At 38.5% G+C, this 13,274-nt stretch overlaps 1 protein-coding gene and 1 long non-coding RNA gene across 2 annotated transcripts in view; one reads left to right on the top strand and one right to left on the bottom strand.

Annotated features, from left to right (window-relative positions):
• The window catches only part of MEP1B (meprin A subunit beta), a 95,916-nt gene that overhangs the window by 64,991 nt on the left and 17,651 nt on the right, over positions 1 to 13,274 (top strand). Inside the window, exons 4-10 of the mRNA XM_082354285.1 lie at positions 34 to 52; positions 906 to 950; positions 1,035 to 1,078; positions 4,021 to 4,099; positions 9,843 to 9,960; positions 10,787 to 10,965; positions 12,741 to 12,959. Coding sequence (XP_082210411.1) covers positions 34 to 52; positions 906 to 950; positions 1,035 to 1,078; positions 4,021 to 4,099; positions 9,843 to 9,960; positions 10,787 to 10,965; positions 12,741 to 12,959 — 703 coding nt within the window. The remainder of the gene's footprint in view (positions 1 to 33; positions 53 to 905; positions 951 to 1,034; positions 1,079 to 4,020; positions 4,100 to 9,842; positions 9,961 to 10,786; positions 10,966 to 12,740; positions 12,960 to 13,274) is intronic.
• LOC309610907 lies at positions 5,474 to 7,487 on the bottom strand. The gene is made up of 2 exons (XR_014234225.1): positions 5,599 to 7,487; positions 5,474 to 5,503 (listed from the first exon to the last, which is right to left on the bottom strand). It is a non-coding gene; the product is annotated as an uncharacterized lncRNA (long non-coding RNA).

Raw genomic sequence — 13,274 nt, 5'->3', positions numbered from 1 at the left:
ATAATATATCTTTTTTATGTGTTTGTTTCCCAGCCAACCCCAGAAATCTTTGGTGAGTCTATTTTGAGTTTTGCCCTATGTTATAGTAAAAAAAGGTTATGTGAATAATAGAACAACAGAACAGAAGAACTTAGGACACATTTAATGCTAAACACAGTGCATAATTGCATTTGCATTACTGCATAATTGCACTGAACTTTGATCAAGCGCCAGCTTCTTTTGATTTATTGAGGAACGTTTTATTGTTTCTGCTCCAGGGTTCCACCTACTCAGCAAAAAAAAAAAAATAAGTGGTGGTATAAGAAAGTCCAGACACAGTGACTGACACATCGGCATCCCATAAAATGCCTACTATTATTATTTTTGTTATTTTGTGTCAAGTCAAATGGACCTGATGTCTGTCCTATTCAGTTGTACACTTAGAGACTTGGCCATATTATCTACCCCTTTGCAACTTAAGAATAATTCAAATATAAATTAGGAATTTTGCTTGAGATTTCCAAGGTACACTATTAGCAAGGAATATAAATATATGGGTAGATTGGACTGGTTTGACCAAATTTAAACATTTGCTTCCTATTTAATCTAGTCATCTAATCTAGTCTTTCAAATTAAGCTTAATATTATATGGAATGACCAATTTCTTATTCCTGAAGTTATTTGGCATACAAGGGACATGGGTAAAACAAGAGTATATATGCAAAAGCCCCATAGCCCCAAGCCTGGCTCATGGGAGATCTCAATCAATCGATCAATCAATCAATCAATCAATGTATGTTGAATCAGAGCCTGGTACTCTCTTATCTGAGGCAAAAGAACCTTGCTTACTTCTAATTGGTAATTGATAAAGATTTTCTTCTTTCATAAACACAATGTTCAATGTGTTTTTGTTCTTTTTGTTAAAGATGTAGATGGTGGAATTGACCGGGATATACTTGATATCAATGAAGGTTTGTGGATTTTAAAAAAAATTCTTTATTAAGTGGGAAGTTTGAATCCAATTTGCTAACACAAATTTTTATCTTCCCTCTTAGATTTGGGACTGGATCTTTTTGAGGGAGACATCAGACTTGATGGGGTGAGTTGAAACAATGCAAGGAAAGACCTTCAATTAACCACTGCAAGCTAAAATAGAGTATCTGAGAATGATGGGACAGCATGGGCTTTGTTAAGCCCAGCTATCTCTAAGGGTGTAGAATCATAGTTGACACATTTAGTCAATGAATACTTTATACTCTAAGGGATTCATATAATAGTATCTTCATCATTCATTACTCAGATTTCTGTGTGGTTAAAACCACCGTCACTCACCTTGTATGCTTTGGCCTTATTGATCTGACTGATTTTCATTATGGGAACAATATGATATTTTCATTTTTAAATAGAACCTCACTGATTAAAGCCAGTTGAAGCAAAATTAAACTGAACTTGTAAATTCAATGAATCAGGTTTTTACCATAAGAGAAAGGTTTTGTGACTTCTACTCTGACAGCTGAGAATAGTGTTGCCACATAAAGATCTTCCCAAACTATTCATAAAGAGTACTGGTTCTTACCTAGGCATCATGGCACACAGATGAACACAGGTACCTTACATGTAGTTTATGGGAGCTTAAACATCCCTCAACCCCCACTGTGAACTTCAACTCAAGAAACGGAGCTGCAGTGTCTGAGGTTTAGTCCTTGGTCTGCTCTTCTCTCCTTCTTGATCCTACCCTGTACCAGGGCTTTAAATGTCATCTCTATGCTGATGACTCCCAATGTATAACTCTGGTTCATTCCTTCCCCTGAGCTCCTGACTTGTCTATCCCAATGCTCATCCATCAGTTCCATTGGAATGTCTACAAGATACCTCAAACATAATGTGTCCTCAACTAAACTCTGACTTCCCATACAAGCTGTTCCTCCCCAGTTTTCCCTCTTTGTAAAGTCATCACCACTCCCTCTCCCCACTCCACTGAATAGGTAAAAAACCCAGGAGTCACCTTTGCTTCTTCCATTTCCCTTACCCCACCATCCACTCCATCAGCAGGTTCTATCATTTCTATCTCCAACGTATATATACTCCAAAGAATCCACTTTTCTCCTAATTTATCTACTTCAAATGCTGCCCTCCTAGAATCTTTTCCACCCTGCCCCTGTCCCCTATCCCCCACAGCAAAGTGAACTTTTAAATAAGCAATACCACCATTTCACTTCCTGGCTTGAAACTCAATGGCTTCCTATCGTATTTAGAATAATATCCAGATTTACCCACAGCCTTTAGGACTTTGCATGATTTAACTCCTGCCTACCTCTCCTCCCATCTCCTCTCTTCTTTGATCTCATCTCCTTAGGCCACTGGCCTCAAACATGCAAAATATACCAAGCATATTCCTACCTCAGAGCAGAGTAACTACTGTTTCCTCTGTCTGGAATGATCTTTCCAGAGCCCCTTTCAATACTGGCTCTTTCTTATCACTCTCATTTCACCTTCAATGTCATCCTTTCAAAGAGTCCTGTCCTGACCTCTTTATCTAATGCACTCCCCTAATCCCTTTATTCTTGTCCGCATCTCCCTTTTTCATTTCCTCTGCTACTATTAAATATATCCTGTTTAAGCTTTTTAAAAAATATTTATTTGGTTGCATGGGGTCTTAGTTGCGGCAGGTGGGCTCCTTAGTTGCAGCTCGCCAGCTCCTTAGTTGCGGCACATGGGCTCCTTAGTTGCAGCTCACTGGCTTGTTAGTTGCAGCGTGTGGACTCTTAGTTGTGGCATGCGAACTCTTAGTTGTGGCATGCAGGTGGGATCTAGTTCCCTGACCAGGGATCGAACCTGGTCCCCCTGCATTGGGAGTGTGCAGTCTTATCCATTGCGCCACCAGGGAAGTCCCTAGACTGTTTTCTTACATGCTGTTTGTCTCCTCCACTAGATAAGAGCTCTAGGAAGGTAGAGACATTGGATGTTTGGTTACCAATGGATCTCTGTACTCTTGAACAGTGTTCATTTTGTTGGCTGGATGAATACATTAATGAAACATTATTAGCTTTCTATTATAAAAATTGGGAGGGAGACGCAAGAGGGAGGAGATATGGGGATATATGTATATGTATAGCTGATTCACTTTGTTATATGTATAGCTGATTCTGCTTTGTTAAAGCAGAAACTAACACACTATTTTAAAGCAATTATACTCCAATAAAGATGTTAAAAAAAAATACTTGATAAAGGATGAATGGACCAGGAAAAAAAAATTTCAAATACTTTAAAATTGTTTGAAAACTTTGGCCTAGCTCATGTGTGATTTTTTTTCTGCTATTATGAGATCAAGATGATTGAGGTTTTGCTATCACTTCCTTCCTGTATATTTTTAACCTCTAGTATAGGAAACTAGTCTATGAATCTACCATATTTATTGTCCAGTTTCCCAACAATCATTATTTACATGATTTTGCATGGTGCTTTCTTCAACTTTATCAACAAAATTAATGATAGAAATTAGTGATTTCCCATCAGCCAATCAGAGAATTGTGCATAAGCTGATCACATACCCTGCAACCACCCTCCCTCACCTGGCCTTTAAAAATGCTTTGCCGAAACCCTTTGGGGAGCTCGAGGTTTTTTTGGGCCTGAGCCACCCATCTCCTTGCATGGCCCTGCAATAAAACTTTCTCTGCTCCAAACTCTGATGTTTCCGTTTGTTTGGCCTCACTATGCGTCAGGCCCACGAACTTGCGCTATTACAAGGATATGTAAAAATATGAATAATTGAAGTGAAATGATAAGATTAAAGGAAATATTAATGCTTGTCATTCTCCTTATTAAAAAAACCAGAAATTAGTGATGTCCTCCTAAAACCTTTGTTATAATATGATAAAAGTAGGCGTACACACATGTGTACATGCACGCACACACACTGGGAATTTGTTTAGGCTGGCTGGGAAAGCTTAAAACTTCCTTTATTTCTAGATTAACTATTGATTGTTTCATAAATTTTTGACTGATACATTCAATGAATCCTTTCCCACTTATTTTTGACAGGTACAAGAAAGAAATTCCATCGTTGGAGAAAGATATAGATGGCCTCATACTATTCCATATGTTCTAGACGATAGCTTGGGTTAGTATGCACTTTGGAGTGCCCACAACTAATGTATGTTCCTGACAGAATATGATGACAGTATTTCCAAGGGAAGACTCACATGGCCTTCAAGGGTCTTTTTCTTTGTTGTTTTGTGTGGTTAAGTACACTTTAAAAAAAATAAGCAAAATGAAAAACGAACAGAACCTAAATGATTTTGTCTGAAATATTTGCTGAGTTTTGACCAATAAAGGGATGAATTCAACCAATATTTATGGAGAGCCTACTCTGTATTGGATGCTTGGGACATAAAGATTAGGGAGCTAGTCTTTATTTTAAAGCAGTGGTTTCATATATGTTCAGACTTTACATATGAGTTTGAAACATGAAACAACCAACCAAACAAAACTTTAGGAGCTGTCATTATTTTACTAATATTTTATTTGGACAAGTGAGGAATTTAAACAACAAAAACCCACTATCATCTTTTATCATCTTTTTTTTTTTATAAAATAATGTTTTAATACTAAAAAGTCAGAAGAACCTAATCCAAAAGAAAGGACAGCTATTCTATATTAGAAATTTATTGTAATGGAAAACTCTAAACATGGTCCCCATTTAGTAAAAATGATATCCTTGACCAGCATCAGTTTAGGAACTGCCATTTGGGAAATTTTTCCTTAAATATCGTACATTTCAGTAGAGATTCAGATAAACCAAAAGCTAATTATAATAGAATGCAATAAATGTAATGATTAGTGATATGTTCAAAATGTTATGGGAGCACACTGGAGGACATTTAACTCAACCTAGATATAAAGGCATACGCATTAGGGAGCAGGTGACCCTATGCAGTAGGGCTGCCATGAAGCTTGTGCAAGTTGTACACCACACATAGGTGCCTGGGGAGGGGGCACAAGTGGGACTGAAATTAAGTTTGCATTATATTCATCAAGAGCATTCATTTCTTTTTTTTTTTAAATTAATTAATTTATTTTATTTAGTTTTGGCTATGTCAGGTTTTCATTGCTGCATGCGGGCTTTCTCTAGTTGTGGCGAGCGGGGGCTACTCTTCATTGTGGTGTGCGGGCTTATTGCTGTGGCTTCTCTTGTTGCAGAGCATGGGCTCTAGGCACACGGGCTTCAGTAGTTGTGGCACATGGGCTCAGTAGTTGTGGCTCGCAGGCTCCAGAGTGCAGGCTCAGTAGTTGTGGCGCACGGGCTTAGTTGCTCCGTGGCATGTGGGATCTTCCTGGACCAGGGCTCGAACCCCTGTCTCCTGCATTGGCAGGCGGATTCTTAATCACTGTGCCACCAGGGAAGCCCCAGAGCATTCATTTCTTTGCATGAAGTACTATTCATCCACCTGCCAAGCCAGCACTTGCAACATCTGCCCAGATGAGGTGCCCCTCCCTTCCTTCCTTTCTTTCTTTCTTTTTCTTTCTTTCTTTCTTTCTTTCTTTCTTTCTTTCTTTCTTTCTTTCTTTCTTTCTTTCTTTCTTTCTTTCTTTCTTTCTTTCAAGTATATTTGATTTAACACAATAACAATATTGTGTTAGTTTCTGGTGTACAGTGAGGTGGCTCTTTCTAATTCACAGAAGGGAACTATGGGGGCTAGTGCAGCCTCTGACAGTAAGGGAAGCGTGCTCTAGGCAGATGGATCACTATGTGCAAAGGCATGGGGAAAGGAAGAAAACCCCTGGTGGGAAGTAGGTTGAGAGCGGGGAGATAATGAAGTTGAACAGATAGGCAGACTTCAGATTGGGAAGGACTTGAGTCTTTCCCATGTTAAAGAACTTGGTGTATATACCAGTGGTAATGTGAAACCACTAAAGGTTTTAATGCAGAAGTGAGATTGTTATCACTCTGGTTGCAGAGCAGAAGATGTATTATCAGTGGGACAGAAAGAGAGTGGGAAGATCAGTTAGACTTGAAGAAATTCAGGGAAAGATTAAAGAGTTTCTGAACCAAGACTCTCTCAGCAAGGATAGACAAGAGTGGATAAGTCTAAGAGAGGCTTAGGAGACAATTAGATTTGGTGATTGGCTCCAAGAGATCAAGAAGAAGGTGAGTCTAGGGAAAGAAGTGCTACTGTCCAAGATTATGTCTTAGACAACCGGGTGGATGGTAACACCTTTAACAAGAATAGGGAATATGTCTTGGAGAGGGTAGGATAGAGAAATGTGGTGGAAATTGGTTTTTGGCATGCAGAATTTGAAATGCATCAGGCTCACTGTGGTGGAGATATCATATAATGGCTTGGTGTCTGATCTGGTCATTCAAGATAGAGAAATCTAACAGGGAGTTATTAAGGGTATAGGAGATGGTTGAAGCTATGGATATGGATGAGATTCTCACATAGTGCATTGCATATAACAAGTACTTCATAGGTAATGGATCTTATTGGATGACCCAGGAAGATTGTATTGAGTAAGAAGATGGCACAGAATGGAATTCAGCCTGGGAGAGCAACTTTTTGGAATTGATATAGATGGGAGATCTGATAGAGATTTTTGAGAAGGGAAGATTGGCCATTAAACAGATGAAAAACCAGGAGTAGGGCAGAAAAAGCCAAAGCAACAGTAATTAATAGGATTAGAAGCTATAAAGAGCTTGTGTAACATCAGGAGAGAATGACGTTCATTGCCTTTTGGAACTGGGGAAAATCTGAAAGGTTTTATTAAAATGAAAAATATTTCAGCTTTATTGAGGTATAATTGACATAAAATTATAAGATATTTAAATTGTAATTGTGGTGATTTGACATATGTATACATTGTGAAAGGATTCCCACATCGAGTTAACTAACACATCCATCACCTCACATATTTCTCCTTTTTTGTGTGTGTTAGAACATTTATGTTCTACTCTCTTAGCAAATTTCAGTTATGCAATACAGTACTATCAACTATAGTCACCATGTTTTTTTTTAATAAATTTATTTATTTATTTATTTATTTTTGGCTGTTTTGGGTCTTTGTTTCTGTGCGGGGGCTTTCTCTAGTTGCGGCGAGCGGGGGCCACTCTTCATCGCGGTGCGCGGGCCTCTCACTATCGCAGCCTCTCTTGTTGCGGAGCACAGGCTCCAGACGCGCAGGCTCAGTAGTTGTGGCTCAAGGGCCCAGTTGCTCCGCAGCATGTGGGATCTTCCCAGACCAGGGCTCGAACCCGTGTCCCCGGCATCGGCAGGCAGATTCTCAACCACTGCGCCACCAGGGAAGCCTAGTCACCATGTTTTACATTAGATTCTCAGATCTTATTTATTTTACAGTTGAAAGTTTGTACCCTTTTACCAACCTCTCCTTATTGAAATATTTATTTTTAATTTTAATCTTTTGATTAAAAATTTAAAAATACTTTTGTTTCAAAATCATATATATGTATGTATATAATACATATACATATGTATATACACATATATACGTATGTATATACATACATATATACACATATATATGTGTATATATGTTTATTTCCTTCCTACCTTCTTACCTTATTTGAGTCTCCAAACAATTCAACGCAGGATAGAAACTATCCTCATTAAGCTTTGATAAAAAGCGAAGGCAAGCAAGCTCCTTTTACGTTCAGTTCAAAAACAGTCATGTGGTGGTCGGTATCATCATGCCTTATCTTAAGGAAGTGTTAGATCTGAAATAGTGACCCAAATGTGATACTTACAATACAGAAAATTTGGAAACAATTTAAATATTTGACAGTAGGAAGTTAGTTATGTATCTTACAGTCATATAATGTGGCCATTAAAATGGTAAAAACAATACTGATGAAGCAAGATTTTAAGATATATTATTTAGTGAAAAAATAGTTTATAAAATATTATGTAGGCTGTGACTTTACTTTTTATAAAAATATGTATATTATGTATGTACATATTCATAAGAAAAAAGTATGATAAATGTGGTTATTTCTGGGTAAGATTTTATAATTTCTTTCTTTCTGTTTATATTTTCTAACTTACTTACAATGAATATGTATTATTTGTGTGATATTGTAAAAGGTTGAATTCTGAGTGCCTCTTATAGATTCATGGATTTTAGGTCCCACATGTATCTTGTTCTTTACTTTCACCTAGACAGAGGCATTTTGAATAATGTCTTTAAATTTTTGTGCAATGGACGTGTAAGAAGGTAGGAAGGAAATAAACATTTGATAAATGCTCACTTTACAGTAGTGCCCCCTTATGCTTGGGGGATATGTTCCAAGACCCCCAGTGGATGCCTGAAGCTGTGGGTAGTACCAAACCCTATATATAGCTTGTTTTTTCCTATACTACATACCTATGATAAAGTTTAATTTATAAATTAGGCACAGGAAGAGATAGTAACTAATAAGAAAAGAGAACAATTATAATACACTGTAATAAAAGTTATGTGAATGTGGTCTCTCTCTCTCAAAATATTTTATTGTACTGTACTCACCCTTCTTCTTGTGATGATGTGAGATGATAAAATGCCTGCATCATGAGATGAAATGAGGTGAATGACGTAGGCATTGTGATGTAACGTTAGGCTACTATTGACCTTCTGATGACACGTCAGAAGGAGGATCTTCTGCTTCGGGTGATGCTGGGTCACTGACTCATGATGATGTTGATGATTGGGTGTTGGGAGCAGATGATGGATGTCCAGGGTTGGGGAATCCCTGGTGGGATGGAGAGGCATGGCCCAAGATTTCGTCAAGCTCTCAGAGTGGCGTGCAACTTAAAAATTATGCATTGCTTATTTCTGGAGTTTTCCATTTAATATTTTTGGACCTTGGTTAACTGCAGGTAACTGAAACTGCAGATAAAGGGAGACTATTGTACTTGGAACTTCACCTCTACTTTCTCTGCTATCCTCACAATATCCCTGTGAAGTTGATTTTAATCCCCCACTTAGCTGATCTGATGATAATACCAAAGCTCTAAGGGTAAATTAAATTGGCAAAGATTATGCATCAAAAGTCAGTGGTGAGGATAGGGGAGAACTTAGCTGTGTCTGGTTCCAAAGTCCACACACCATCTTCTCTGCCATACTGTCTCCCACCTCCCGGCAGACACCATCCTTCACTTCACCGTACTTGACCCCAGCTGTGACTGTCTCTCCACATGCACCTGATACAGCTCCTTCCTCCGGGTTGCCCTCTGAGCTTCTTTTCCTGAACGTCTTTGTTGCTTTCACACCTTTGCCTTCTTTGAGCTCCATTCTATCTAACCTGTTAGCATCACTCAACTTGAAAGCAATGGTTCTTATTCGTGTTTTGGACCCGGAACTCACTTGCGAATCTTATGAATGCTCTCCCCAGAAAATGCACTTTGCAGAGACAGATATAAATATAGATATAGACATAATTCTTTGTCTACTATTTCAGCATATTCATGGTCCCTCTCATCTCAAGGTCCTCAGATTAAAAACTCTGCTGTGAGGCTTTAAATACATATTATAGCTTCTTAGATGAAGCATGTGACAGTGATTGTTCATTTTGGTTGCCTGCGAACCGATGTATATGTTCTCTGAGGTAAGGAAATGCCCTTTTTGTTATTTGCACCTCTAATGACTCCAGGGAAATATATATGGGGTGAAAAAAGGCTACCTGAAGAACAACCAGTTAATTGCATGTGATACTTGATTGGTACTGTATACTAAGTTTTTAAAAAATAAAACACTAAATATTCATGGAGGGACTAACTCATGATAAACAATATATTGCATGGCCTGTTTCCATGGTGAACTGTTCAATGGTGGTAATTTTAATAAGTTTACTTTTGTTTGTTTTCTTCCTTCAGAAATGAATGCCAGGGGAGTTATCCTCAATGCATTTGAACGCTATCGCCTAAAAACATGCATTGACTTCAAGCCTTGGTCTGGAGAACCCAACTATATATCAGTGTTCAAGGGCAATGGGTAAGTTGAAGAGTTGGTCTTTTAAGTGTTCTGATGAGAACTGTTGTGGCTGGGGCATTACATCACAGCAGTTGCCCTCGACCCTAACCTTGGGGGGGTCGGGGGTTCCGTTGCTGTTTGCTGGATCTGTTTTCTCTAGCCATAAAAGATTATTTTCATATATGCAACCAGACTGCCAATGTTAAGACAAGGAAGGTGGGATCGCATGCCATCCACCCTATGACTCTGTGAACTTCAGCCTGTTTGTAGTTTCTACACTCCTTATTTCTGCCTTCAAGTAAAACCCATCTGTATGCATGCGCACATGTATATTTAAATTTATTTTAACCTAAGAACTCTTACTACTTCAGTTAAGAAGATGATAGTTATTTGACTCAAGGTCAGCAATTCTGAATGGTTGCTATACCTATAAAACCCTTATTCAAGGACCATCTGAAAAATTTTGAAATTTCCAGAAAAGATCAGGACTAGGCTGCCTGGAGGCTGACTTTTTTTTTTTTTTTTTAATGATAAAAGAACATTTTTATTGAATGCCTACATGTGCCAGATATTTTGCTAATCATTTTACATATATTATCTTAATCATTCCTCAATGGAGGCTGACTTTTTAAGCATTTGGTGTCAGCCCAAGTTGTCCAAAGATCATCTGGTCTGGAAGGCTTTTCATACCTCACTGGGGTTTTGAGAGAAATACATGGTGTCCAGACATAAGTGAAGGATCTAGGTGGGTACCTAAGTGGATTAGGCATCTGGGATTTTGCCCTAGGACCTCCACCTGCATCAATATAAAACACTCTCCCCCTTCTCCTGTAAACTCTCCTGTAAGCTGCTGGTCTTCAGTGGGAAATAGTCGCATTGGGAGGCAAGAACTCTCCATCGGAAAGGGCTGTGAGAAAATAGCAACAGTTCAACATGAGTTTCTCCACGCACTGGGATTCTGGCATGAACAGTCTCGGTCTGATCGGGATGACTATGTCAGCATAATTTGGGACAGAATTATTTCAGGTACATTAATCTTGTTTTCTTACATTGTTTTTAAGTTAAATACTGCATTTCTAAACATGTGCCCTCTTCTGCCATTGGTGCTGTCTATTAATAATGGGAAAACTCTGATGTTTTGATCTTACTTGATTTGGCTCTAATTCAATAGGAGTTGAAGTGCCTGAAGGTTTTGGGGGAACAGTATTCCAGAACCCATTTTGAGCTGGATGTGATCTTAGAAACCAGTGTTTCCCAAAGATTATTTTATGTAGTGCCATTGCACAATCTGTTCAGGGGGGTTGTGTGGAAAGGAATCTGTGGTCAAATTAATTTGGGAAATCCTAGGTTAAAAGAAATTAAACTTAGAGTTATTTACACTGCTGTACTGTTCAGTGTCTTTGCTAGACTAACACGAATTGTAAATCTCCAAGAGGAGCATTTCCCAAAATGACTTGATCATGCTTATTTTTTTTTTTCTTTTTGTGGAGTATTTGGATTTATTGTTCTTTTTTTAAAATTTATTTTTATTTTTTATTTTTTTTAACATCTTTATTGGAGTATAATTGCTTTACAATGGTGTGTTATTTCCTGCTGTATAACAAAGTGAATCAGCTATACATATACATATATCCCCATATCTCCTCCCTCCTGTGTTTCCCTCCCTCCCTCCCTATCCCACCCCTCTAGGTGGTCACAAAGCACCGAGCTGATCTCCCGGATTTATTGTTCTTTGGAGCCCATGTTGGGAAACACTGCAGTAGTTGAACAGCCTGAACTTTTTGTGACTTTGTGCTCAAAGTCAGAAAGGTTTTAATAACCATGTCCGACTACAACTCACGTTTTCCGCAGTGATACTTAGTTTCCCCATCCATCCTGCCTCCATAGGGTATGGCGGGGGTGTGGGGGGGAGGGGGAGGGGAAGGATGGCATCGCTATCAAGTGAGGCCAGTGAGGGCTGCTCTGCGCTGAGGGCCCCTGACATCACAATTCTAACATCACATTACCTGCCCCTGGCCTCACCCCTACCCAGAGTCTGGGGGAAGGCACTGAAGCCAACTGAAAGATTTCTACAAGAGAAGTGTTGAGCTTTAATCCATGGCCTCACTCTTTAGGATTTCCAATGTCTTATTTCTGTTAGAAACTTCTGCCTCGATTTGATAACACATCTTTATTCTTTGTTGATCAAATCTACCTCGTTGTGTCTGTAAAATCTTTCGATTTCACATTGCAATCAGTGGCCCATTGGTATGATGCTAAGTGGTCAGGAATCTTCTCTAAATGTATTTATTTACATACATCTACACGTATTCCAGAAACTAAGAATAACTAAGATAACTAAGAAATCACTGACGATGTCAATCCTTTCTGATGACCACGTTATCATTCCCAGGTCCTACCCCATCACACCTCCCAAAGTCCTCTTATTTTCATCTCCATCCGCTGAGGATACCCTACCTCTCCTCATTGCCAATGACCCTGAGTGTTTCAACAACACCTTTTAGAATCCTTCTTTCCATTAGCAGTTCTTAGAACCTTAGGCCAAATGCTAAAGTCCTACTTTGAGCTGAAATGAAACCTTAGATAAGTTCAGCATGACAGCTGGTATTACAATTCTAAGTTTGAATAGTCTATTCTAAGATAGGAATATATGAAACACTCTTGAAATACCATAGAGTGTCAGTTGTAGCCAAGGTTGCACTGTTTATTATAGTCTTTATTTCTAAGTTAACAGTCTTTGGAGTAAGATAAACTAAATTTTGTGAACATCAAGTAATTAAAGATTTTTATCTATCATTTAGGCAAAGAGAAAAATTTTAAATCCTATGATGACCGAAAAGCAGACTCCCTGAACGTTCCCTATGATTACAGCTCAGTGATGCACTACAGTAAAACTGCATTCCAGAATGGATCGGAACCAACAATTGTGACAAGGATCCCAGACTTCATGGATGTGATTGGCCAACGAATGGATTTCAGTGACTCTGATCTCTTAAAGTTGAATCAACTGTATAACTGCTGTATGTGACAGGTTCTTTGAAATGACTTCTCTTCCTCTCTGCTCTGTAGGAAAACATTCTGTTCTGTGCCATTTTGCCGAGCACTGCTGGGTTTTCTGAAATTATAGTTAGATAATTGTTTGAAAATAATAGTTGGATAGTTGAAGTTTGATATTCTGAAAGAAAGAAAACAAAACAAAACAAAACAGAATAGCTCCCAGATACCAGACTACAACATGGAAGCAGCATTTTTCTTCTCACAAGTTCTGGGCTTTAGATATAAAAACAAACTGAGTCCTGTAGCAGCATGAGCATGCCCCATTCAAGTTTTTGAAG

The sequence above is a fragment of the Balaenoptera borealis genome (genome assembly GCF_965194805.1).
Source record: "Balaenoptera borealis genome assembly, chromosome: 14".
Lineage (NCBI taxonomy): Eukaryota > Metazoa > Chordata > Mammalia > Artiodactyla > Balaenopteridae > Balaenoptera > Balaenoptera borealis.
Note: the sequence above shows the minus strand (reverse complement) of the source record. Positions and strands in the feature narration are given on the sequence as shown.